Raw genomic sequence first — 27344 nt, forward strand, 5'->3', positions numbered from 1 at the left:
CTGACTTTAGTCACTAATGGTCAATGATAAAAATGGAAATCAGAAAGCTTCTGAGTTGGTGAACACATGGAGGTGCTGGCAGGGTGACAACCCCAGAAAGAGGAGGGAAGGTCTGAGCCCCTCCCCCATTCTTGGCCTTATGTATGCTTTGGTGGTTCCTGATTTCTATGCTTTGTATAAACTGGTGATAGGAAGTAAAATGTTTTGCTGAGGCCTGTCAGCTTTTCTAGGAAATTACTGAATCTGAGGAGGGGGTTGTGGGGACCCCCAATTTATAACCAGTTGGTCAGTACAGGTGGACTGGCATCTGAAGCAGAGCTCTCTCTCGGAACTGAACCCTTCACCTGTGCCGTCTGTGCCGACTCCAGGTAGACAGTAGCAGAAATGAAGCTGGTGTCTGCGGAGAATTGGACAATTGTTTGGTTTGGAAAGCAACCACATATTTGGTGTGAGAAGTGTTGTGGATAGAAACAGGAGAGAAGCACCAAAACCTAAATTCTTTTAAAAGGGTATGTTTTCTGCATTTGAAAGGCATTAGCACGCTAGGAGCTTTGCCTGCTACGGGGATGAGAGCAAAGATCTGATTTCAGATCAGGTATATTCGTTCTACGTGGCTTCTAATCATGTAAAATCTAGGAAATTATTAATTAGACAGTAATACTCAGTGCTTTTAAGAGATTTTCCTTTTGGAGCACTTTAGAAAGTTATTCAACCTAGAATCTGAAGTAGATTATTTTATAGTCAAAGTAGTTAGGGACAGTCAACATGTCATATAAGAAATCAAGTAATTAAATCATTTGTGTTAATTTATTATTTCTAAAAGTTTTTTTAAAAAGTTTTTAAGAAATCAAATGCTTACAAATCCTAATTTACTTTGTCAGTTAATTAAAATATCTTAATCAAGTGTAATTCTTGTATATCCTATTTTTTACATTTGCTTAGGGTCTTTGTACTAAAAATACTCTCAGTATAGAAGAAATATATAGTGTCTTATCCACATTTACCTCCAATATATGCAAATTAAATTTCAGGAATCTCAGACAGCTCTTCCCTTTATGCACCTAATTATGTTCTGTAAAAAAACAAGTGAGTTTGGGGCGCCTGGGTGGCTCAGTGGAGTCAACCTTCTGCCTTAGGCTCAGGTCATGATCCCAGGGTCCAGGGATGGAGTCCTGCATCGGGCTCTCTGCTCAACTGCTCAATGGGGAGCCTGCCTCCTCCTCTCTCTCTGTCTGCCTCTCTGCCTACTTGTGATCTTGTGATCTCTGTCTGTCAAATAAATAAAGAAAATCTTTAAAAACAAAAAAACACAGGTGAGTTCTACTTTGTCTTTTTAATAGTGAAAGCAAAAAAAAAAAAAAAAAGAAAGAAAGAAAGAAAGAAAGAAAGAAGGAATGGAAGATCCTATTAAGTGAGCCAAAGTCTGTATTCTTGTTATAATTCTGGTTCTTTGAGGATTAATGGAGTAAGCTCCAATCTGTTTACAATTAGTTTAAATACTTCTCAGACTATTTCTGGCAATTTTAAAATCCCTACCTGACTAGGCTTTGCCTACTTAATATATTTCATTTTGGGACCCCATTACCCTCTGGATAAAGTTCAAATTTTTAACCTTTTGTACCAAGATTCTTTTCCCTTTCCTCCCACTTCATTCTCTATGCTGGAGCCAAATGGAACTTTGAACCAGCCTTTTCTCTATTGCATCCCAGGCTATGCACACCTCGTTCCCTCAGTCTGGGGCTTTGACTTTGTGTCTTTCTCCTTCCCATTTTCCTGCCGCCTTCCTCCCTCTATAGGATGGCTTTCTCCACCTGGTTAGCTCCTATTCAACCTTCAAGTCTAGGATTCTCTGGTGTTTTTGTTTGGGCTGTGTTCTTGATTTTATTTTTTTTTTTATTTTTAAAATTAAAAAAAAAAAGACTTCATTTATTTATTTGACAGAGAGAGAGATCACAAGTAGGCAGAGAGAGACAAGCAGGGAGAGAGAGAAAAGTAAGCTCCCTGCTGAGCAAAGAGCCCGATGTGGGGTCTGTGGGGTCCCATCCCAGGACCCTGAGACCATGACCTGAGCTGAAGGCAGAGGCTTAACCCACTGAGCCACCCAGGTGCCCCATATGTTCTTGATTTTAATCCTAGCACTTGGCACAGTGCTAACTAACTAACTAACATGGTACACAGTTAGTATTTGCTAAATTAATGGATGCATAAATATGAAAATGTATATTTGATGTTATGAGAAATAAAACATAATTATGAAGAGAAATATTTAATCTAAAATATGTTGACATATTTTAGGATAAGCAGAAATTATTTTTGTTTATGTGCATGTTAAATTATTCGTATCATGTTTATCCCAAATTCATAAAGACAAATTATACTTCAGATATACTCTGAAGAATGACATAGATCCTAATGTGGGAAGGCTTGGAAGGCCTTGGAAGACATAAAGTATATTTTTCCTTCATGGAAATCAATGCAAGTATAGGTGTTAATGACAACAGCAAGAATAACCATCAGTTCAGTGATTATACAGTATTTTGTGATTGGAAAAATGGACACCAAGGGCCTCCTGTTAGTTTATGGAAAAGATTATTTTCTCCTGGAGTTGCTACGCAGAGGTGGGCACCAGAAACCTAGAGTTCCAAAGGGGCATCAAGGGTCCCCATGGGAACTGCAGGGAACAACATTTGTGCCCCAGGCTTCTGGAACAGAACGATTAAAAGAATGTGAGCCAGAGTGGGGGAATTTAGGAATCCACTGAGGATGCCTGAATGGAGTCATTGGCCCCCATCGCACTCTAGGGATAGTACCTTGGCTACAAGCAGTCAGAAATGAAAGACAATGTTAACTTGTGCCTTGTGGGGATGTCCTCAGTTGATAAAATGAACCTCTCTGTGAGTGTCTATTTTGCTTATGTTATTGGCAAGGGGTAACTTAAGCAAAAATACCTAGATCAAAGAAATATAATAGTTTGAGGCTTGTGAATATCCAATTTTGGAAATAATTTTATATTTAATATAAGCTTTAACATTAATAACAAATATTTAGACAATGGCAGCACATCATGGTACTCTTACTTAATTCTACTATTATTCCTGTGAATTAGAAATTATTATAATGTCTATTTAATGTCAGAGGAAATAGTCTAAGATTATACACACAGTTGGTGATAGAGCGATACCTGAAACCTGGCTTCTGATTATAAATCCAGTATTTTCCCCACGACTCCAGCTGCAAATGACTGCTTTACAAATTGAAGTGATTCAGGTAAGTTCATTTCCCAACATTTTAATTACTCATTTATCTAGTCATGTTCTATATATTTTTAGAGCATCCATTTTGTGGCAGTTTCCTCATCTGTAAAATGGCAATAATAATAGAACTTACCTCATAGGGAACTGATGTGAGAGAGCTGAGCTATAAATTGTTTGCCTGGTTTTCAATAAAACTTAATTGTTATTATTTTTCTGATAGAAACGTATACAGAATATAGTAGGGACATAAATTAAATGGGCATGTGAGGGAACATTGGAAACTTGAGACCACAATATCTCACTAAAGTGATGGTAATGAGGAGTGAGGAGTGGCACACAGAATATTATTTTGGTGGTGATGGGGGTGAGGAATGGCACACAGAATATTATTTTATATATTTTTGGAGAAAAAATGTTAATTTTTAAATTTCCTCTCCAAAAAAAGAGTAGGAATGACAAGTGTAGATGGATAAATTCTGCAAGTTTTGTTTAAAAGATTTTATTTATTTATGACAGAGTGTGATGGGGAAGCGGGAGAGGGAGAAAGAAACTCCAAGTAGACTCTGTGCTGAGCATAAAGCCTGATATGGGTTTGATCTTATGATCCTGAGGTCAGGACCTTAGGCCAAACCAAGAGTCAGATACATAATCAACTGTGCCATCTAGGCACCCCACATTCTGTAAGTTTTAAAACTGTATTGAGTGTTAGTCTATTGGAAAAATGTGGTAAATTGGCCAGTAAGTTGAGCACCGTTAAGTTTATCAACCTAGCCATGGAACTTTCTTTCACCTTCTAAAAATTATGTCATTCTTTACCCGCTGCATCAGTCAAGGATAAGATGATTATTGAATTGAATTTTTATTGTTAATGTTCACTAAATTTCTCAAACTATGTTCTATAGAATAATGGTTATACTATTAAAAATAAAGAATTCAGATTTTTAGAGAAGCCATATGACAACAAGAGATCGTGCAACATCTCTTATTTTTCCATGCTGAGCTTAAATTATTTCAATATTTTCTCTAAAATCTTAAGGAAAGATATTTGGCATATACATTATTATTGCTTGACATTTTATCATCTCAAAAGTTTAAGAGCCCATTAGCTAAACAATGTAAGATGAGCTAAGTTAGGAGAAAATTGAGAAAAGATTATGAAAAGATTATGAATACTGGTCTTATTTCTACCACGAGTCAGCTATGTGACTTCAGAAAATTAATTACCCACCATGGACCATGGGTCCATGGTGGGTAATTAATTCTTCTTCTTCTTCTCTTTTCTTTCCTCTATCTGCCCCATCATTTTTTATGAGTGGAATATTTTGTAGTAGCTATCCATGCCTACCCAGCACTCTCCACTCCCATCCCCAGGTAGGGCCTCTGCTACCTTAGGTTCTACCAGGGTGTCTGTTTGAAAACTGGAACTAGCTGATCTGCCAGGTCCTTCCAGGTTCTTACCATCTTTGATTCTGGTTTGGAGTTCTTAAACATGCATTGGTGATCAATGTGATGCAGAATATGGCTGGGTCAGTCCAAGATTTTAGCATCTGTGGGCAACTATTTCATGGTCACTTTATCTATATATTTTTGGTATTCTGATTGTTCTGTAGTAATAGTTTGTGATTGTAACTATATATATGTATAAAGCTAAAGATTACTTTAAATTATTTTGGCACCTAGCAAGGAATCAAAATATTTAAACAATTCAACTTACTTTGAATTTTAAATTACTCAGAAAGATAGGTTTCCTTGTTTCACAGTTAAATTGAAAATTAATTTTTAGAAAGAATTCAAAGTACGTATTCTAAATATTGTTTTACTTATGACTGAAAAAGCAACTAAAAGCACATTCCCATTATATATTCTAATAAGAAATGATACTTTGAATAGTATAATAATGTCACAGTTATCAGGTCTTTGATTAGCCTAAGCAACTTTTTCCTTGTCATTCTCCAACAAGAGAGAAGAGTGTCCTTCTTTTTGCAGTTAAATGATAAAATTTGGTTCTTTTACATTTTTCATCACTTTTGTTCTCATCTGAATCTTCTATCAGTGCTTTTTTCTGATCTTAGAACTAGTCGCACTAAGTCATCACTGGCCTGCATTCAGTTCTGGAACACAATTTATTAGGGATATAGACAAATTGGAGAAGAAAGTCACTGGACTTGAAGCCCTGCAATTTAAGAAAAGGTTGAAAAAAATGAGGATTTGAATCTAGGGAAGACTATGAGGAAGCCGTGGCCCAGAGAAGCTGCCTTTGCATTTTTGAAGAGGTGTTATGTGCATGAATGACTAAAGGTGTTCAGTATGGCTCCAAGGGACAGAATTAGAACCAGCCATATTTTGGTGACATATTTAGGAGCTACCTCCTAGAGTGAGTTTTCCAGTTCTGCAGGTACACACACTGGTCCGTACACTGTCTCTCAGTGCGTGAGAGACAGGATTCAAGTGATGTTTGTAGAGTTACTGTTGTTGAGACACTTTTGTACTGACCTGCTAGATTTCTCTGTATAACGTTACCTTCCTTTTCTTCTTTGAGTGACATCTTAATTCTCTCAGTATTTTCTTTATGTGTGAAATGACTTTCTTTATTGTTTTTTAAAATTAAAGTCATTTCCTAACACTTTTATTAAGTTGGATGATTGGAAAAATTTTCTTCCATTATCTTCCTCCATTGACTGAAATCATGCCTTTATTATGAAACTGCAACCCATAGGAACACTGACCTCAGGATAATTGAGGGAACAAAGTGTTTTATGATGTCATTAGAACCTTGACGTGGATGTGTGCTGTGTGTGCACTAACTTGTTTACAGTTTTTCTTGTAGAATATTCCATATCTTTTACATTGTGCAGATTTTGGTTTAGAGAGAGTTGATTATACTGATAATCACTTGTCTTTTGTGCAACATTAAAATATTAGAAAGTCCTTAAGAATTTCATTATAATATCCATATTGTAAATATGCTAAGGAAAAAGAAAATTTTTCAAAGAACTTCTATTTGTTCTGGTTGTAATTCACTTTTCATGACCAAGATTTCTGAGCCAGAGAATTATATGAAAGGTTTTTGTAAATTCATTTTAGAAAATAAGAGGAAGTTCAGTTAAAGTTGCTTTCTCTGAAAATGCAGATTTAGAGTTCATTTCACTAGACTATATCATGAAATTAGAAGTTTATGTGTTGTATGAGATTTGAACTTCTTTTTTTCACTCAATTTTTCTAAACCAGTACTGGGATGAGAGGTTTTTCGGAAATTTTGCAAGTGAATTTAGATTCTACACAAATGTTAAATCAGCAAATTTGGAAACAGATTACCACCGCTGAATTCAGACTTCTGAACAAAAGAGTTAAGTTTACTGAGACATTCATTTGCTTTCCTTTGCCATCTTTCACATAAAAAAAACTGTTAGAAATTTTCAATACATTAAATTTGATTTGGCCAACATGGTTGTTAACACCAGATTGTAAGACTGGGGTAGTATCAGGCAAAATTCAAGTAATTGTGTGAGCGTGGACAACATATTTGAGAGTGTTTTCCTCTTTTAGAACTCCATAGCCATTGCCAGTGGCCTGTAAGACATGGAATGCATCTCAACACAGAACACTCACTACAATTCATCTTTCAGGACTTTTATAGTTTCAAAAACTCTTGAGTTTTTTTTTTTTTTTTTTTTTTCATGTGAAGATTAGAGTATAGACGGTGCTGTTTGGGTATAGGGTATCAGAGGTGCTCTTTAATGATTCTTCCAGGTTTACATTTTTGTGGTCTAAAGAATTGGATGTTAGGTTTCTCTTTTTACTCTCTTACAAGGACATGTTTGATTAGAATTGAGATGTTCTATTTTTTCTGAATACCTATGAAATACATACATATATTTTTCTTATTCTAGCAATTAAAAAAAAATCAAACCAATCAGGCTTCCAAAAGCACCTTCTATTTATTTTGTTACTGTTCCGCTTTTTGGAAGAGATAGCAAAGCTGACTAAAGGGGTTAAGACCAAGGAGTTGAGTTCTCCACGCCTGCCTCAAAGCACTCCTTCCAAGCTGGCGGGGCGGCTCTTCACTGGTGCGCCCCCTTTCTCCCAAAGGCGGGCGCAAATCCCTCTCTGGTTCTGGAGAAACCACTCAGGGCGCATGCTCTTCTGATGATGGAGCCGTAGCGCCATTTTCATATCGAAGGGACTGTCCTCTAATTAGGCGCGTCCGCAGGGCACCCGGCGTTAAAGTTGTTCAGTGTGAGGAGCTTCCCAGAAACAAGACAAGGGCTTTTTGAGACGACCCACTTCCTGCAGCGCTTCAACGAAGACTACGTAAAGAGATTCTTTTGTGTTAATTCCCCCCGTGTTCTAGTGGCCCTCTCCGGTGTCGCCTGTTCCGCCGGTCTCGCTCCCTCGCCCTCCCTCCTGAGCCGAAGCAATGTAGATGTTAGGCATTTTGCGCCCGCAGTGGTGGCCCCACTGAGAGGACATGGGGGGATCGGATGGGAACGTTTCCCCCCGTGAGAACAAAGCACAAATTACATAAAAGTGTGTGTAGAGGAAATCGGTACATGTTCTTTTGAGCCAGGAGGTAGCGCTTCTTTTAAAACTTTATCGTTTTTTAAATAAAGATGAAGATCCGTCAGTGGTGGAGGGAATGCGGAGTGCTTGAAAGATTTGCTAATAGGAGGCAGGGCCGGAGATCTGAGGTATTAAGTGTGAGTGTGTGTGTGTGTGTGTGTGTGTGTGCGCGCGCGCGCTCAAGAGTTTAGGAGAACGTGGGTGAGGGGGCGAGAGAGAGACGGAGACGAAAAATCTAAGAAGGCTTAGTGGGTGCAGAAAAGGGGGCGCCGGCGCATCCTTGCCAGTGAAGCCGAAAGAGCGCCCTTCCCGACATCCACTCCCTACTCCACCGTTTCATTCATAAGTTTCTGGTCTGGAGGCCCCGCCCGGCTCCCCTGGGCCCAGAGCCCCGTTTCCTGTACAGCAATTGGAGGACGGCAACAAAGCCTTAGCAACTGGCTCCTAGTGACCCGCGGGGCGCCTGGTAACTGGGGCGCGGGGCCGGCACCGAGAAAGGAGCGGGGCTGTCCCTTTAAGGGATGGCCGCAGAGCCGTGAAAGTGGAGGGGGCTGAGGGAGGGCGGGGAGGAAGGTCTGAGGGCGGACCTAGGGGGGAGGAGGAGGAAGAGTTACTGCTGAAAGGAGGTGGCGAAGGAGGAGCCGGAGCAGCTGCTGCCAGCCGGCGGGCACCAGAGTCCTGCCCGCTGTCGCACGAGTAGCCACGGGCGCGATCGGGGCCAGACGTCTCCTCCTCCATGATCACTTTGGGAGCGGGGGGAAGACTTGGCCCGGCCGTGAGAGCTGGTCTGCGTTTCCCTGGCGCGGCGGCGGTGGAGCAGCGGCAGGAGCCGGGTCCGAATCGGAGCGGCCACAGCCTGGGGCGTGTGCGCCCCGCGCGGAGCGGGCTCGGGTTCCCCACGGAATGTCCCCGGGGCGCCCCGCGCGCTGACCCCCCAGCCGCCTCCGCCTTCGGCGCCTGCTGCCTCTCTCGGGCGGGCTCGGTGTTCGGGACTGCAAGCTTCCCGGCTCCTGGGCAGTGGGGAAGCCCCCGGGGGCGGGTGACCTCAGCTGGCCACAACCTAGTCCTCCCCCGTGCGTATCTCGCTTAAGATGGCAGCGGAGTCAGGGGAACTAATCGGGGCTTGCGAGTTCATGAAAGGTGAGCAGCAGCCGCCCCGCATCCTCCAACCCTCCCTCGCCCCCAACTCTTCACTTCTACTCCTACGTCCCAACCGCTGTCTCCGGCTTTCCCCGGGCCCTTGGTGTCCTGCAGCCGCTGCGCGCGCTCTCGTCCTCTCTCTGTACTACCTTCTCCCCGAGGACCCCCTGCTTCCGGCTTCTCTGTCTTTCTTGCGTCCCTGGTTCCCTCTGCAGCTCCCTCGGATGGCCTTCCCGCCTGGTAATGGGACAGCGCCGGTTTCGGTCCGGCTTCTGCACACAGCAGCCGGTGGGGATCCTGCTCCGGTTGATTTTTTCGGTCTCCTTTATCCCGCTCTTGATCGCCTTGGTTTTCGGGACACCCCCCCAGTCACACCTCCCTGTCTCTTCCTCCCTTCCTCTTCTTGAAGTCTTCGGAGCTGCAGGCTCGCCTCTCTTCCCCTTCCGCAGCTGCTGAGGTCTGGAGATGTCTGAGCCAAACTTGCATCTCCAGTTCTACGGGTACCCCCAGCTTCTGTCCGCTCCTGCTGGCCTGAAACAGGGGAGATGTGGGAACTCTGCCCCCACCCCCAGCCCCTAGCTGAGTGTCTCAGTTGGGTCCCCTTCTCACCTCTCTGTTGTGCTCTTGGGTCTGGGTTTCTGGGAGAGATCAGGTTTCTGCAAGAATTTCACGTGTTACTGGGGTCTTTAAATAATGGGTAGCAGTTATTATTTTGATCTTTCGTGTATTATCACCACTCTCCACATTCAGCTGCCCTACTTCTCATGTTTTCTCCCGTCTTTTAAACTTGTCTTTCAGATCGATTATATTTTGCTACTTTAAGGAATAGACCAAAAAGCACTGTAAATACCCACTATTTCTCCATCGATGAGGAGCTGGTCTATGAAAAGTAAGTTTCTATTTTTTTTTTTTTCCTCAATCTTTTAGCCTGTTGGCTCTTTGGTGAGGGAACCCAATGCACCTTTATGGCAGTTTTATTCACTTACCCCCCCCCCCTTCCAAGTGGTGTAAGTCACAATACCATTTTTTAAAGACTCTGGTGCTTGGGGAGAGGTGCAGGCAAAGTTAACATAATGTGAACCTGTCAACAGCCCACTCCTTTTAAACCTTTGTCTGTATTAGCTCTTCTTGCCACCACCACAAATTGCAACCTTCTGTTACCTAACATTCCCCAGAGTAGGACCAGGGAGACTCTCTGTCCTTGCTAGCGGCTGTAATTGGCCTGTGAATCAGCGGGGGAGTATTTATGGGGCACCCACAGAGTACAGGGAAGTGTGTGTATTAGGAGCACTTCAGCTTTCCAGTTCACAAGGCTTCTGTTGTCTCGCAGGATGTTTTTGTTTCTGCAGCTCGTTTTTGGAAAGTGGGACATGTTTGGCTGGAGGTAGCTGTACCCACGTCTTATCTATGAGTAAGGTTTTACCTGTGTGAGAAATTATTGGGTGATTTTCTTTGGGTGCCCCCAAGCTTCAGAGTATTACTTTCTTTGTCTTTGAGGAAGTGGTATAGGAGTGCTGATTTACTTTCTTTGGTTACTTTGCCTCAGTGGGATTAGGATTTGAGAGTGTAAAATAAGAATAGGGAACTGTTTTCTGTGAAAAGCAATTAATTTACAGGGAAAGGATTATCTTAGTACTTTTAAGGGCAATAAAAATTTAATTAAAGAGAGATAAACCTCCACTCAATAAAAGCAACAGATAATAAAGAATAGGAAGGCTGAACTGACTTGAGTGTGTTCTCCTTAAAAGAGCTGGTGTTGCAGAGTAGTCCAATATATTTTAACTTAAACATTTTAATTTGACTTTTGTTGTTTAACCAAACATGCAATTACATGAACAGAGTTTAATGAACCATAGTGAGCTTCCTCGGACTTGTCACCTTAAAAGGGATTTTGGCTGATCTGCCTAAGGATTTGTAGGTACCACCCAGGCATTTGAGGAGTGAAAGTATTCTCCACTTTTAGGAGCATTATCTTTTATTTGAGGGCAAACCATCTTTAACTGTCCCTTCACCATAGGGATTCTTGAAACTGGGGTCTTGGGGAATTTCTCTTAGTGGTGCTGGAGGCAGGATGCTTCTTGAATGGCTGAAGGCTGAAGTGGGAATGAAAGAGCCCTTTGCTGCTGCTTATGAATGCCCAGAGTTGCAGCGGCAATGAGGTCTAAATCCGTGGTGTCAGATTACAGCTCTGCCCCTAGACAGAATGGAGGACTGCGGGGCCTGCTCCCTAACCCGGGGTACCTGGATGACATCACTGCTGTTTATTGAGTGTGCACTCTGTTGTTGGCAATGTGCATTGTTGTGGCTTTGTTTTCATGAGGTTAGGGTTTGGGGACCTCTTGTGCGTCTGAGGGTAGGGAATGTGTATGTGTCACGGTGTTCCATTCTGTGGTGACTGACATGCCGGAGGCAGTTAATATATTACGGAACAAGCTTCTGTTGTTGAGGTCTGAGTTACCTCCTTAGGGATGGCTAAGTGGTAGATCTAGCAGGAATTGGCCTTTAACCACTAAACACAGTTGCTGGATGGTTTTTTGATTGTAGTATTGAGCATATGTGAGGAACTGTTTTTGTGTATTTTAGGATAGGGTGACCAATCCCATTCCTCTTACATTTATTCTACCGTATTTCTGGTGTCTTATAAAGAAAGACTCGCTGGAGACACCATCCCATTTCTATTATAAGTTTTGATGTCTTCTGAAACTATGACGAGCACTCCAGTATGGGCAGAGCATACATTTCTCTTGGTTTGGACTTGCCCAGCTGCCTTGCCACAGCGGTGGCCATGGTTCTGATTAGCCGTGATTCCATCTATTTTGTGACCCCCCCCCAACATATTACTCATGGCTAGGTGCTGGAGAGTATGGCGATGATGAATGCACATAGGACCTTTGAGGAGCCGCAAGCCTATAGGGAGAATGACAGTAGTGCAGTGAGCAGTACAGACAGAGAACTGTCTTCAGGTTAACATAGGCCCTGTGCTAAGAGGAGTTCCCAGGCAGGTGGGAGCACATTTGGTTGAAGTGCTTAGAAAAGGGCTTCCTGGAGGACTTACAGTTGGCTTGAAGGATGGACAGAGTTTTATCAGGAAAGATCCCAGAAACAAGAAAGCAAGGATGAGAAAGGAGGCTCCAGAGTGGGCTCAGGGACTAGTAAGTCCCCCAGTTTACCTGGTATGTATTCAGGTCCCATGGGGGTGTGCATTATGAAGTTGAAAGGTTAGCAGGGTGTAGACTGAATGGCGGGGTGGGGATCTGCCCTTTCATTGGAAGCCTTTGGACTCCTGCATGGTTTTGGGGAAGTCCATGGTATGACTGGAATGGGGCTAATGGCAAGTAATAGCAAACATTTACTGAGTGTTTAAATGTATGCTAGGTGCTGTTCTAGGTGTCCCACAACTTTTTGTTTTCACAACAATTCCATGAGGCCGGCGCTATTATCATCCTTAGTGTGCAGAGATGATGAGAGTTAGGGTACAGAGAGTTTAGGTAACTTAACCAAGGTCACAGAATGAAGATGTAGCAGAGCTGGAATTGGAAACCAGACCCTCTGGTTCTGAAATACGTATATCTTCTCTCAAAAAGTTAATATTATAGTATCATCTAAGATGGGTTAGTGGAAGTAGAAGCCCACTTAGAAAAATTCTAGAATGTTCAAGGGGAAGAAATAAAGGCCTAGAGTAGGATTGGTGGCAGTGGTGGTAGAAAGAAGAGCTCTGAATCCATGTGACTGGCAACAGATTAGGTGGGTGAGTTGGGGGTTGCTGAGGCAAAAGAGGAGGCAAAGAACCTCGGCCCCAGGGAGCCTGCCGGGGCCATTCCCTGAGCAAGAAGTAGTGTGGAAGAATTGGGATTAATGGGGACATCAGGCATTCCATTTTGATCATGTTGAATTTAAGGAATTTAAGGGTCATTACATAGACTTGACGTTCTTAAATTTGGGGAGTTTTCCCCCAAAGGGTTGATAAAACTGCGAGAATGATGTGATTTGGGGGAAGACAGAGGAAATGTCAAAGTCCGTATTTCACAGGCAAGGCTAGGAAGAGAGGAGCAAGGGAAGGAAGAGGAAATAGAGAAAGAGGTGGACAAACGATGGAGAGAGAGAAGAAAAGAAAGAGGGACAGAGGCCTGGGAATTCATCTTGTCAGCACTGCTTCTTTGGGAAGCGTAGGATGAGAGATTCTACAAAGCCCCTGGAAGCATGTATAGTAACCTGTGTTCTCTCTGTGAAGTATGTCCTGTGGGGAGAAAAGTCTTGACCGTCAAATCATACTGTACACCTCTCCAGGGAAAGGAGTGTGTTTACATACATTATCACACAGGCCTTGTACAGCCTTATAACTGTGTACTTACTCACTGAACATATAAATGAAATGCCACCTCTCTGGCTAAATTATCACCTTGGAAATGCAACTATTATTTTTGAATCAGGAAGTAGACTCTAAATATTAGGCTGTCGGTCCTCTGGACGCAGCTGTGTTTTGCGCAGGTGTTTAGTTAGTTCTAAGAGGAATGATAGCACTCCATGATTGTAATGGCAACCTTCTGAGAAGCCGGTGGAGAAGATTTAACAGAGTAGCACCATGAGGTGAGGTGATTTATTAGAAATGAAAGTCTGAATTTTCTATGTGATTTTAATACAGAATTTATCACCTTAATATAAAGGCCTGAGCAGTTTTAGTAAAATATGGTTGATAAGAAAGCCATACATTTATCCTTGGGTTATGATTTCACAGATCAGGATTGAAATCAGAGTATAGGCTAACACACCCATGGGACAAAAATAGCCCAATAAAAAGGGAGCCTTTCAAAGATTTATCTGTATTTGATTAAGCTACAAATAACGCGCAGCTCTCCAGAAAGGCTAATTCTTTGGTTTTGGAATGGGGCCCTGTAATCCAAATAGAGCTTACTTTTTATAACTTGGCTCACATATTTTTGGCTCAAAAGTTAGCGAGATGAAATATGTTAATTGTTGTAACCTTTGTATTCCCCTCCTGACTATGATGATGGGAACAGGGTTGGATGTTAACACATGGAAAGCGAGTTTGCTGTGAAGGATAGTGTAGAGGGTCTCCATTTCCAGCCTTGTCCACTTTTATCTTTCCTCTCACTATGTTTGCAAAGGAAAGGTATTGAGAATGCAGGAGAGAACTTTTCATGGACATACTCTGGGGACTGAATATTAAGCAGTTTCTGAAGTGACTTGAAGCATTTCACCCACTGTTTTAGTATGGAAGAATGAGCAGCCTCTAATGAGGACTAATTAGCTCAATTGAAGATTTAAATAATTTAAAATGTTCAATTTTCATTTAAACTCTATTAAAGCACCCTGATATTAATGCAACCAGGGATTCTTGGGTAAATAATGTATAGAAGAATGTTTTCTTTTATAGTCTATAGAAGAGGCATGAGTCAGAATGTGGATTAGGACATCTTTGAGAGAAATACAGAAAAGCTTCCCTTGCCTGGAAATATTTGTGGGAATGGAGTGAGAAGGAACCCTTTTTATTTTTGATTTTGTTTTCAATTTAGTATGTGGCAGGGGTGCCTGGGTGGCACAGTCCTTTGGGTAACTCTTGGTTTTGGCTTGTGTTGTGATCTCAGGGTCATGAGATCAAGCCCCTTTTCTGTTCTGTGCTCAGAGAGGAGATGGGTGGAATTTCTCTCTCTCCCTCTGCCTCTGCCCCTCCTGCTCGTGCTCTCTCTCTCTCTCTCTCTCTCTCTAAAATAAATAAATCTAAGATATTTCAAATAATATGGCAAGTAGGTTCATTTAATGGAAAGGCTAATGCTTTTTATGGACATGCTCAAATATATGATCTTATAGCATCTTAGGGCCATCATTTGGTGCCCCAGCTCTCATTATCAGTTGCTATGATAGTAAAAGAAGAGGAGATATAGTTGAATTTTGGAATAAAAAGCAAATCACAACAATAGCTTACATTTATAGTCCCATGCCAGGTAGTGTTCTTGTGCTCTGTATGCACTCACTCAGGCTTCAGAAGAACCCTGGGAGTTAGGTGCCATTATCATGACCATTTTAGAGATAAGGTAGCTGAGGCTCAGAGGTCACTGAGCTGGTAGCTAAGTTGTTGAGCTGGGATTCAGGCTGTGGGTAATTGGCCCTGGAGTTCATGATCTTAGGCTTCTAGCAAGCTCCCAGTTGTCTTGAGCTGGAGGCTGGTGGGGAGGGTACAGAAGGGCTTCGTCCCTCCCTGGCAGGCCTGGCCCTTCTAACTTGAGCGACGATGGCTTTGGTTAGAAGTGAGCTGCTGACAGTGTGAGCACCGACTTTATGTGTAGGCCGTATCTAGGAATATGTGCTGGTAATGAAAATGATTTTTCCACTTCCACTTTTGTGGGTGTAATTTTGCTTCCCCCTCCCTTTCAGTGGGCTAAATAAATTAATAAATAAATTGAATTAATTATCATTCTATATTAGTAAGATGGATGAAAACAAAAGAAGCCCAGCTTCTAAAAACTTCTTTTGCAGGCTGTCTAGTGAAATGTTGTTGGTTCTTAACTGTTGTAACTTAAGATATAATCGTTTCTACATAGAATTCTCCCAAAAACTCAGAAAGAAAACTCTAGCTTTAAAAGATGACGTGTTTACCTTTTTCTTCTCCCTTTCTCCTTTCTTCCATCCTAATTTTGCAAAAATAACCCAGCAGTGTTCGGTACTACTTTTTCTTTTCCTCTGTTTTGAACATGTAAGTTTTAGGTGTGTATGTATGTGTGTGTGTATATATAACCACCAAGAGTACCACATAGTATATGTGATGAGGAAATGCACATTTCTGTGTATACATGAACCAGCCAGTTCTAAATTCAGTGGCATACTAGAATCAAATTTTACTTTCTAGGTATTGATTTAATTGAATACTTGCTGTGCACTGATGGTGCAGTCTGTTGGGTGGCCAACTCTTGGTTTCAGCTCAGGTCGTGATTTCAGGGTCATGGGGTTGAGTCCCGAGTCCGGCTCCCCACTCAGTGTGGAGTCTGCTTGAGTTTTTCTCTCCTTCTGCCCCTCTCCCCTGAGTGTGCGCTCTCTCTAGAATAAATAAATAAATCATTAAAAACATACTTGCTGTTTTGACTTATTAGACCTTCATAGTGGGTAGTCTATCTCTAATCTTCATTAAGGACAAATTATGATTCAGTTCTTTCAGTTGGCTTGAGATGAGCCTGACAAAAACAAAATTTAACTAAGGTGCTACGGACTTAGTTAAAACTCAGTGCGATCTTAATCAGGTGGCCTGACAGAGGGATCCAAATGGCTGTCGGAGTGTCCAATGGGGAGCTGTCTGCCGTCCAAGTTCTTTCTATGCCAAATCACCATGGGGCGGCTTCATTATTTTGTTTGAAGTAGATTCCTAAGACATCAGATGTTCTCATTTGTAAGTTCATAAAGACATTCCAAAGCCCAAAGCAAATGACTTACTTACCCACAGCTTTAATACACCTTTGTGCCTAAAAGAAAAGGAAAAGACAAAAGACCCTTGACACATTTTCATAGGAAGTGAAAAAAAAGAAACTTAAAACTTAGAAATTGTTGGAAATTGCTGGAGAAGGAACCACCATTTAGGTGAGCTAGCTTTCAGTGTGGAGATCTGGGCTAAAGCTTTGGGGGTACACAAATACATAAGGCAGTGAATACAAACACAGTGAAGGGTAAAATATGGCAAAAGCTGCAAAGGTATTTTTTAGGAATCCAAGAGACATGGAGATTATTACCACCCAGGGTGAAAACAACTTCATAGAGGGGTTTGAACTCGCTTTCGAAGGGCACAGAAGAGCAAAGAGTGTAATTTACCATCTCTGTGAGGACATGTACTACCTGTTTTTGTTTACCATTGTATCCCTACAACCCAGCACAGTGCCTGATGCACGGCTGGTGCTCAAGAAATTTTAGCTGAATGAATGAATGAGCAGAAGAGGAAGGAAAGAAAGTAGAGATTCCAGTGTTTGGAGTTAGCAAGATTCTCTTAGGTGAGGCAAAATGTTTGAATGCATAGAGGTCCCTGGTGAGGCTGGACACATAGTTGGAGACTACATGGGAGAAAGCCATTTGGACCTCTGTTGTGCGGGTTTATCAGTGGCAGAGAGCTCTGGTTTAGGCTGGGAAGTGGGGTCTGGTTAGGCTGTGGAAGGACTGAATTAGGGTTGTAGCAATGGGAACAGAGAGGCCAGAGGGAGAACAGGGGGAAGAAGCTAGAAGGGATGGATTGACTGTATTTGGGATTGACCAGGTCAGGGAGGGGGGTGAGGAATTGAACATGTAAGTTTAAGGTTTCTGGTCTGAATGACTGGGATGAAGAGATACATTATAGTAGGCAATTATGTAAATTAGAGAAAGGTTTGCCTGTTTAGTGCTTGGTTTTGTTTTGGGAATAGGGAAAGGAAGTAACAAGGGGGGTTTATAATGAAAGCAAAAGGAGGAATCTTTGTCTTTTGTGATCTTTAAGGAGAAAACAGACAATACTTGCTCAGGAGTTTTAGATATTTACTTGTTTAAAAACTGAGAAGGTGAATGGGACAGTGATCTAAAGTTCCTTTCTGACTCCCTGATTTGAACTGGGCTTTCTAAGCTACGTGTCAAATTCATTGTTTCTTTAAAAACAAAAAAAAAAACTTTTTTTGAGCTTTACTTTGAATTTACCTAAAAAAAAAACAACCCTTGAATTTTGGGGCATCTGGGTGGCTCAGTGAGTTAAAGCCTTTGCTTTCGGCTCAGGTCATGATCTCAGAGTCCTGGGATCGAGTCCTGCATCGGGCTCTCTGCTCAGCAGGGAGCCTGCTTCCTTTCCTCTCTCTCTGCCTGCCTCTCTGCCTACTTGTGGTCTCTCTCTGTCAAATAAATAAATAAAATCTTAAAAAAAAAACAAAACAAAAAACTTGAATTTTGTTAATCATCTAAGTACTTCCAGGACCACCAAAGAATCAGATGTTGAATGAGAACCATCAAAATATCACCTTATTTATTGAAAGTATGTACTGTTTATTTCTGGTTCTGACAACTTGGAAACATCTGGTGAATGATCACAGTTATTTGTAATTGACAGTGAGTTCCTTTATAAGAAATAGTGTGTGTGAATTATAGTTTTTGAATAAAATTTTTTTTTTAAAGATTTTATTTGAGAGAGAGAGAGAGAGAGAGGGAGAACGAGCAGTGGGAAGGGCAGAGGGAGAGAGAGAAAGAGAGAAGCAGACTCCCTGATGATGTAGGGCTCCATCACAGGACCCCGGGATCATGACCTGAGCTAAAGGCAGAGGCTCAACCAACTCAGAGCCCCTGAATAAAATGTTTCATGTATTAATCTATACACTTTAATATTTTGGTCTTAAAGATGTTCACATCCTATTGATGAAGAATTTGCTGGTTTGGACTTGTTCTTTGGTTATAAAATTTAATTTTGTTTTGGAGAACCAGGAAAGATGGTTTATTTCACATTTGTTCTCCTTGGTGGGTATGTTCTAGTAATGCATTTATCTGGCTGTGTTTGGGAATGTGGCATTCCAGGTAGGCAGCTCTTACAAGTCAGTTGGGAAATCACATCTTGAAATATGAAAACAGTTTTATAATTTGTGGAACTTTTCTAAGGTGAATCTGCATTTCCGCCTTCTTGAAGAGTTTACTGCTTATGATTTACCTTTTGTTTTTCTGTAATACTCAGACTCTATTACTATAAGTTCATTGGTTGTACAGTTTCACTGTAATTCAGGGATGGTTTTAGCTGCTTCTAAGGAATGAAGGGCTCTCTGTTTATGTAGCAGATGGTGCCTGTTTGCTAAACATCTTGTTATCTTTTAGTAGTTTTAATTTATTCAGTCAGTTTTTATTGATAGCTAACTACTAGGAGGTGAGTACATTTTAGGTGCTGCTTACTATTGGGTTAGCTATTGACATTACTATCAGTGTAGCCGCCCCTAATCGCTTCCTCCTGCCTATGGTCTTATGAGTCTAATATACTATGGATGTAGAAACCAGACATCATATTTTATTGGCCTTTGGTACAAAGTAAGACTAAATAGACCCTGTGTGAGAATGGAACTTTCTTATAAACATGGCTAAGGGGCGTGGATTTTGGGGCACCTGTGTGGCTCAGTCGGTTAAGCATCCTCCTTTGGCCCAGGTCATGATCCTGCGGTTCTGGGATCTAGCCCCACATTGGGCTCTCTGCTCAGCAGGGAATCGTCTTCTTCTTCCTCTTTCTTGGTGCTCTCTCCCCATCTCTCAAATAAATAAATAAATAAAATCTTTAAAAAAAAAAAAAGGGCATGGATTTTGTGGTAGGCTTTAGAATAAACAATATGACTTTGTTTATTGGCTCACTTATAATTCTCATTTTTATTCCAGATTGGGATTTCTGAATTGGGGATCCTTGAATAATGATTTGTTTATTCATTCATTTTTTTTTCCTCTCTCCCTCTCTCCCTCCCTCTCTCGTTCCTTCCTTTCTTCCTCCTCCCTCCCTATCCTCCCCTTTCTCCCTCCCTCCCGCCCTCCCTCCCTCTTTTTCTTTCTTTATTTGCCTGCCTGCCTGCCAGCCGGAGGGGGAGGAGGGGGTAGGGGCAGAGGGAAAGGGAGAGAGAGAATCTCAAGCAGGCTCCATGCTTGGTGCAGAGTTGGACATGGAGCTCGATCTCACGACCTGGAGATCATGACCTGAGCTGAAATCAAGAGTCACCTTCCTCACTGACTGAGCCACCCAGGTGCCCCAAATAACTGATTTCTTACTGTATACATTTCTCTTTCTTTTAAGAGGGCATGGTATCGATACAGCATTTATATTAGTCTTGGTAGTCAGTTATTGATTCTCTGCAGCTGGATTAATCTGAAATGTTAAAGACTTTTTTTCCCCCTAAATATGAGATAAAAAGGTTTTAAAAAGGCCTCTTCTAGGAAGCTGTGAATGATGGGCTTGTAAAAGAGTGCCTTTCCTGTTCTGATAGCCCCTAACCAACTTTGCACCTGTTTCACAAGCCCCAAGCAGATTGGCTGCCACTCTAGAAAACCCCGAAAGTAAAGGCTTAGGATGATTTTAATGTGGCAAAACTCTCAGAACTGAAGGGGCTGCTAGGACAAAAGGAATTGGGGTGATGTATAGTCAGAGTGAATCTTTTCAGACTGGGGGTTACTTCTGGAGCAGGCCACCTGGGGAGCTAGCCGGTGGTAAAGATACAGGCTGAAGTCGGTGGTGGGGCTGGACTCTAGACCTTTCCTGGCAGCAGAGAGGTGGGCCATCCTGCTGTTCTCCTTCCCCTTTACTGCCTTTATGTCTTAGGTCATTTTTGTTAATTTTGTCCAGTTAGTTTTATTATGTGACCATTGATAAATAAAATGTAATACCTGATATCTCTCCCCACATTAATCGGTGTATGGCTTAGAAGGATTAAATGGAAACAGGCAGGGTTTTTGCAGATGAACCAACCACATCTCAGTATTTCATTCCTTACTCAGTCATCTCTGTGCCAGGTGCTAGGGATGTAACATGACAGTGAGCACATTCAAAGCCAGCTCCAGGTTCCTGGAGCTTCTATGGTCCAGTGGGCGGTAGGGAGGATATTGGTCAAATATTCAGACATAGGATTATTTGTAAGTACTCTGAAGGAGAGATCTAAGAAGCACATAACAATGGAGCCTGGCCTGTGGGGGTGGGGTGGGAGCGTAGGGGGATATGTGACGTGGGGTGAGCCCGGAGGTGGGTGTGGGATCAGGGAAGAAGTCTCTGAGGAAGTGTGAGTAGAGCTGACCCCTAAAGGGTAGGTAGAAGTTAATTAGGCTTGGGAGGGTGAATGTGCTAACGGCCTGAGGCAGGGACCTAAAGGAATAGCTTGGCTGGAGCTTACTAGTATTAAAACCAGGAAGATGAAGCCCCAAAGAGAGAGAGAGAGGTAGGGGCTGTACCAGCCTGGGCCTCACAGGCAAGTATGAAGGTTTTGCTTTTAATTCCAAGTGTTTAGAGGGGTAATATGATCTTCACTGGGTTTTAGAGTAATTGTTTTCCTTTCCTTTTAAAAAACAACAACAAAAAAATTATTTATTTATTATTTGGGAGAGAGAGAGATTGAGAGAATGAATAGGAGGAGGGGCAGAGAGAGAAGCAGACTCCTTGCACATTTGGTCTTAAAGAGTGGAGAGCCTGACGTGGGACTCGATCCCAGGACCCTGGAATCATGACCTGAGCCAAAGCAGACACTTAACCGACTGAGGTGTCCAGGCACCCAATTATTTTCCTTTTCAAGGCCTTCGTTGCTTTATGAAATGTGAGGAGGGTACAGGGCATCAGTCATCATTCTGTCTTCTATCAAAGATGTGAGTATGCTGTCTGCATAGTCCTCTCTCCCTCAGTATCTGCCATTGAATAGTTAACTTATACTGCTTGAGAATGTTTCTGTGGGAGTGAATTTTAATTTTGCCAGTGCATTCCTGAAGAAATCTCCTATTGTTTTTATTACTGTGAGCCTCAGAGGGGGGTTTTCATTAATTGACTTGCTCGAAAGAGGGAAGTCCCAGAATGAGAGACTGTGATGCTGGAAGCTTCCTTGATACCATCTAGTCTGTTGTTTGGCTTTAAGGCAAAGTGGCAACACTAACCTATTTTACAGCAGCAGCAAGGCCTTGTTCCTTGCCCCAGGGAGGGAAGGTACTAAGCAGAGAAAACTTTCTCATATTTCCGGTGTTGTGGACTTTCCAAAACCTAGAATAATGTACCAAAGACCAGGAGTCAGAGTCGATACTGGCATTCTCCCCTTCCTTTAAGATCTCAACAAATGCCAAACTTTATGCAGACAAATAAATGGTAATGAGATCAAGCTTGCTACCTTATGAAGCCACTTTGTGGTCTGTGGGTTTGTTCCCCAGCTGTGCAGAAAGCCTAGTGAATTTCAGGGAGGAAACTGAGGTTCTTCCCCTTCTTTGAGGAGATATTCTGAAGGAAATGTACCCAGACTCAACATACAGGGAGGGTGGAATGCATCCATTAGGGCCTGTAGCCCTTGGGAAACATGTGAACTGTTGAATGGGTTTGACCAATATGTGTAACTATAGAGTCATAGACTCTCTCTTCTTTTTTAAAGATTTTATTTATTTATTTTTGGAGAGAGAGTGCAAGTGAGAAAGAACATGAGCAGAGGGGAGGGGAAGGACAGAGGGAGAGGGAAAGGAGAGGGAGAAGCAGACTCCCTGATAGCAGCCTGACAGGGGACTTGATCCCAGGACTCTGGGATTATGACCTGAGCAGAAGGCAGATGCTTAACCAACTGAGCCACCCAGATGCCCTAGAATCTTAGATTCTTTCGACTCTAGTATATATGCATACACACACACACACACACACAAACACACAGAGTATATATTATATCTAATAGCATTAGATATATAATGTATATATATTAGATATATAATGTATATAATGCTAGAAAGCTGATATATGATATGATATGATATGATATGATAAAACATTTGGAAAGAACTTTAGAAGCCTTAATTCAGCAGCTTCATCTGAGATGAGGATGTGGAGTCCCATAAGGCACCAGCCCAGAGACACTGAGTGATCAAGTTGGGATTCGAACCCCTTGCTTCCCAGTGGTCTTTAGTTTTCTATCAGACTCTATATGACAGACATGGAGCTGGGGAGTTTCTCTGATGTGCCATCTCTCTTCCCTGGAAGTCAATGTCAGTGTGTGGTTTGTTATGCCATTAGGGCTTGAATGTAAGCCTTGAGTTATAAGGGCTTCGCAGTGTACTTTGATCTTAGATTAGTGTTTGCTGAGCAGTTGAAGCCTTTTTGAAATTTGATTATTATGAGTTTCAGCCATATTAAGAACTTCATCATCCCACTGGAGGTGTGTGGATAATATTCCAGTTATGGGGAAATAATAGGTGGTGCGTAGAGCCCACGGGCTGCACTGATTAATGTCACCAAAATTTTATACATATTCACACATATATATAATCTCACTGTACTTTGGAGGTACGTACTGTATAAAATCTCATATAATCTCACTGTACTTATGCTACTCAGCACTTATCACACTGTGATAATGTTTGTCTTTTCATTAGTTGGTGAGCTCCTTTTAAGTAGGGAATAGCAGTCTGCAGTCTTTCAGTAAATATTTGAGTGAGTGAGTCAATGAATAGACAAAAACTGTCAGCAGTGCTGGTAAAAAATTGAAGAGTTGGTATGCCTTACAATAATCTTATGGAATTTTCCCATCCTATTTATAAAGAAGTTAAACAGCTTTTTTGTGGGGGGACTGGGGGCACCTGGATGAGCATCTGACTCTTGGTTTTGGCTCAGATCATGATCTTAGGGTTGTGAGATTGAGCCCCATGTCGGGCTCCACATTCAGTGTGGAGTGTCTGCTCAAGATGATCTCTCCCTCTCCCTCCCCTCTTCCCCCTCTCCCAAATAAATAAAATTAAAAATTTTTTTTGCATTGTCAGCACTCTGATGAATATACTAATTTACTCTGTTGCCCAGAGTAGGTGGTCATAAACTTTGTGGAATGAATGAGTGCTGCTTGGATCATGGCTTATCTTTTTGCTGAGGAGTTGAAAATTTTTAGATGAATCTTTTGATACGTAGAATAAGATACGATAGTGCTTTAAGGAACAGTTTTTCTGAGAATGGACCCACTTAAATTAGAGTTTGTTTCTAAAACCAAACATGAAATAATGATATGTCATATACTTCATAAGTCTATAAGAAGAGTTAGACATTTTGGGCATAACCAAAGGTCTTCAAGGCCCAATTTATATTTTACTTCACATCTGTAGGACCAGCACTGTGGATGTTAGGTGACCCTGTGCGTATTGGGTGACCCTGTGGGCAGTGGATGACTCTGGTAAACGATTGCTCTGATCTTGTGCTCCCATTTCTTTTTTTTCTTTCTCCCCAGAAGGAGATGACTGTCCCTTCCCTACTTGCAAGACTCCAATTCTTTTAACTTCTTTCCTTTTGAAACAGGAAAGAATTTGATTTTAGCTATTTATACTTACCAAATAAAAGACAGATTGACTGATTTTTACTGAATAGTTCATGAGTTTCATTCTGGTTCTTGACCCATAATTTGCCAGCCTACAAGGGAAAATTTACAAATAGATAAGAGATTTTGTTGGTTTGTTCCTTCATTGCTTTGGAGGGAAAGCGGAAGGTATCTGAAATAATCAAATAATATATCCGCGGTTTTCCCTGCCCAAATGAGCCCAGATGAGACCAGATTACCCCTCCCTCCCCTACCCAAGAAAAGTGGTAGCCATTGCTTGACTGTGGCTCTGGAGGGCTCTTCCTGGGAATTGCCAGAATGGAGAAGACTATTTAGTGTCATTGACTTCAGGCTTAGGAGTCCCCTCTGTCCTTAGGTTTTTCTTTTTTAGATCTCTGCAGGGCTCATCTCTGCCATTTTTCCCCCTCATTCACTTTCCCCGGGTTGATGACTTCCATTTCTTCTCTTTTACACTGAGCCCAACTCCTTCATTCTCCTGCCTTGCTTACAAGTTGCCCAAGTACATATTTTATACTCTCTAACACATTTGATTTATTTCAATTGATATCAGTTGGCTTTTGTATTTTAATATTTCTCTCTAGTAATGGTCTGGCTTATTAAATGTGTTCATTTTCCCCTACCTCGGGTGAGGAGGATTCTTATAAAGAAGCACGTTGTTGCTAGGTATTTACTCAAAAAATACAAAACACTAATTCATAGGGATACGTGCACCCCAGTGCTTATAGCAACATTACCTACAATAGCCAAGATATGGAAATAGCCAAGTATCTGTTGATGAATGGACAAAGAAGATGTGGTATGTGTGTGTGTACACACACAAACACACACACACACACACACACACACACAAACACAGGAATATTACTCAGCCATAAAAAAGAATGGAATCTTGCCACTTGCAATGACATGGGTAGAGCTAGAGACTGTAGCCAAATAAGTCAGAGAAAGACAAATACCATATGATTTCATTCATATGTGGAATTTAAGAAACAAAGCAAGTGAGCAAAGAGAAAAAAAGAGAAAGAGAGAGAGAGAGAATCCAAGAAAACAGACCCTTAACTATAGAGAACATACTATGGAACCATAGAGAACAAACTGCTGGTTACCAGAGAGGAGATGGACAGGAGGATGGGTGAAATAGGTGATAGGGATTAAGGAGAGCACTTGTGATGAGCCGCAGGTATTGTATGGAAATGTTGAGTCACTATATTGTACACCTCAAACCTAATACTCTCTGTTAACTAACTGGAATTTAAATAAAAAAGTAAAGAAAAAAAAGAAGCTTGTTGTTGGAAGGTGTGTTCTTTATTCATGGTGCTTTATTGTATCAAAGTTGGTGATAACCCAGAACAGTGTGAGCAGCCATGACCATTTTCCCCGCAATGATCTTGACATTTTCAAAATGTATTTAGCTAGTCAGAAAACAATACAAAAACACAAAACTATATTATTATAAATACATATATATTCTTAGAAATGTCAACACCTGTGAGGAAGGAATATATAAAATGGCCTTAAGATAGAGTTTGTTAGCTTTGTATTTGCCTGCAACAATTCTGATTTTTTTTCCCTAAGGTTTTATTTATTTATTTGACAGACAGAGATCACAGTTATGCCGAGAGGCATGCAAAGAGAGAGGGGAGGAAGGAGGCTCCCTGCCAAGCAAAATGCCTGATGGGGGGCTCCATCCCAGGACCCTGGAATCATGACCCGAGCCGAAGGCAGAGGCCCTAACCCACTGAGCCACCCAGGCGCCCCAACAATTCTGACTTTTGAAGACCTGTTTTTAAATTGCTTTTGGCTGTACAAAGGTTTTGACTGCATTTCTTAGTATGACTTGAGGCTCACTCCCCTTTTTGTGAAATATGAAAGCTGGCCCACTCAGCTTTAAGATCTTGTGATGTGAGAAACTCTGGGTTCAGGTTGCTTTTCATCTACCCTTTACCTGGTGTCGTGGTCAAGATGCAGGTATAGCTTCTTCTGTATGGCTGTCTCATGCTCTTCCTGCAACTTGTTTCTTTGAGGGACAGTAGAGGAGAGTGGGGCCAGGATCCCTTCTATTTCTCTCCTCCCCTGCTCGAGGTCTCTAATTGTCTTTTTGGAAATATGACCTCGTTGAACAAAAGGGGAGAGGAATTCCCAGAGCCTAATTTTACTGTTGGGAGCTATGTGAGCCTCTGAAGGGGAAGGACCTCAATTTCTTCAAAGATTTTATCCTTACCTCACTCAGGTTACTTGGCAATTTCTCTAGTGTTTTATACTTATTTTTGTTCTCCTCTTATCTTTTCATCTTGATTGGTGTTTTCTGTCATTGCAGAACATTGTCTTTATTTTCATTTTCCAAATCAGTAGCCATTGCTACATGTAGCTTTTGAATGCTTGAAATGGGCTGCTTAATATGATGGGAGAACTGAATTTTTAATTTATTTAACTTTAATATTAGTTAATTAAAATTTTTTTATTTGACTATAGTTGATATAATATTCCATTAGTTTTAGGTGTACAACATAGTGATTCAATATCTGTATACATTATGCTACAGTCACCACAAATTTGCTACTGTCAGTCACCATACAACACTTTTGCAGTACTGTTGACTATATTCCCTGTGTTGTAGCTTATATCCCCATGACTTATTCATTCCATAACTGGAAGCCTGTATCTCCCACCCCTCTTCACCCATTTTGTTTGCTCTCTGGTTCTGCTTTGTATTTGTTTATTCATTTGTTGTTTTAGATTCCACATACGAATACAGTCATATGGGATTTGTCTTTCTCAATCTGACTTACTCCACTTATCATTATACCCTCTAGGTCCATCCATGTCATCACATATGGTGTGATCTCATCCTTTCTTATGGCTGAGTAATATTCCTGTGTGTGTGTGTGTGTGTGTGTGTGTTTCCATACACACCACTTCTTCTTTATTTATTTGTCTGTGTGTGTACACTTGGGTTGGTCCCATATCTTAGCTGTTGTAAATAATGCTGCGATAGAAATAGGGTATATAACTTTAATTAATTTAAATTTAAATAGCCACAGGTGGCTATTGGCTACCATGTTGGAGAGTACAGATCAACTTAAGGACATGGTTTGTATTTGATGTACTTTTTCCTGTCTTATTGGAGTATGCTAGTTTACTTATCTGATGTTTGGTGAAACAGGTGTGTTTGTTAACCATGTTGCTTCCAAAAGTAGAGGTGGCTAAGTGGGCTCTGCAGTTAGAAACTATATAGTTTGAAACTGTAGTTGAAAATGAAGTTGGCTTCTAATGGTTAGTACGAAACTGGAATTAGATGCTTCAAATTTTTTGTGCTTTCCTGAAATTTATTCAAAGTGAATCTGAAAAGCTGATAGAACTGTAACTAAAAATTCTA

General features: G+C 41.4%; 1 protein-coding gene across 4 annotated transcripts in view; it reads left to right on the forward strand.

The window, feature by feature from the left end:
• Positions 1 to 8613: 8613 nt before the first annotated feature.
• CDC14A (cell division cycle 14A) overlaps positions 8614 to 27344 on the forward strand; it is a 172629-nt gene continuing 153898 nt past the window's right edge. The window contains exons 1-2 of one of the 4 annotated variants that reach the window (XM_044238766.1): positions 8614 to 8954; positions 9753 to 9843. In XM_044238766.1, coding sequence (XP_044094701.1) covers positions 8906 to 8954; positions 9753 to 9843 — 140 coding nt within the window. In that variant the 5' untranslated portion in view covers positions 8614 to 8905. The remainder of the gene's footprint in view (positions 8955 to 9752; positions 9844 to 27344) is intronic. The other 3 variants (XM_044238769.1, XM_044238767.1, XM_044238768.1) reach the window with 3 other exon arrangements.

This window comes from Neovison vison, chromosome 2 (assembly GCF_020171115.1).
Source record: "Neovison vison isolate M4711 chromosome 2, ASM_NN_V1, whole genome shotgun sequence".
NCBI classification, from domain to species: domain Eukaryota; kingdom Metazoa; phylum Chordata; class Mammalia; order Carnivora; family Mustelidae; genus Neogale; species Neogale vison.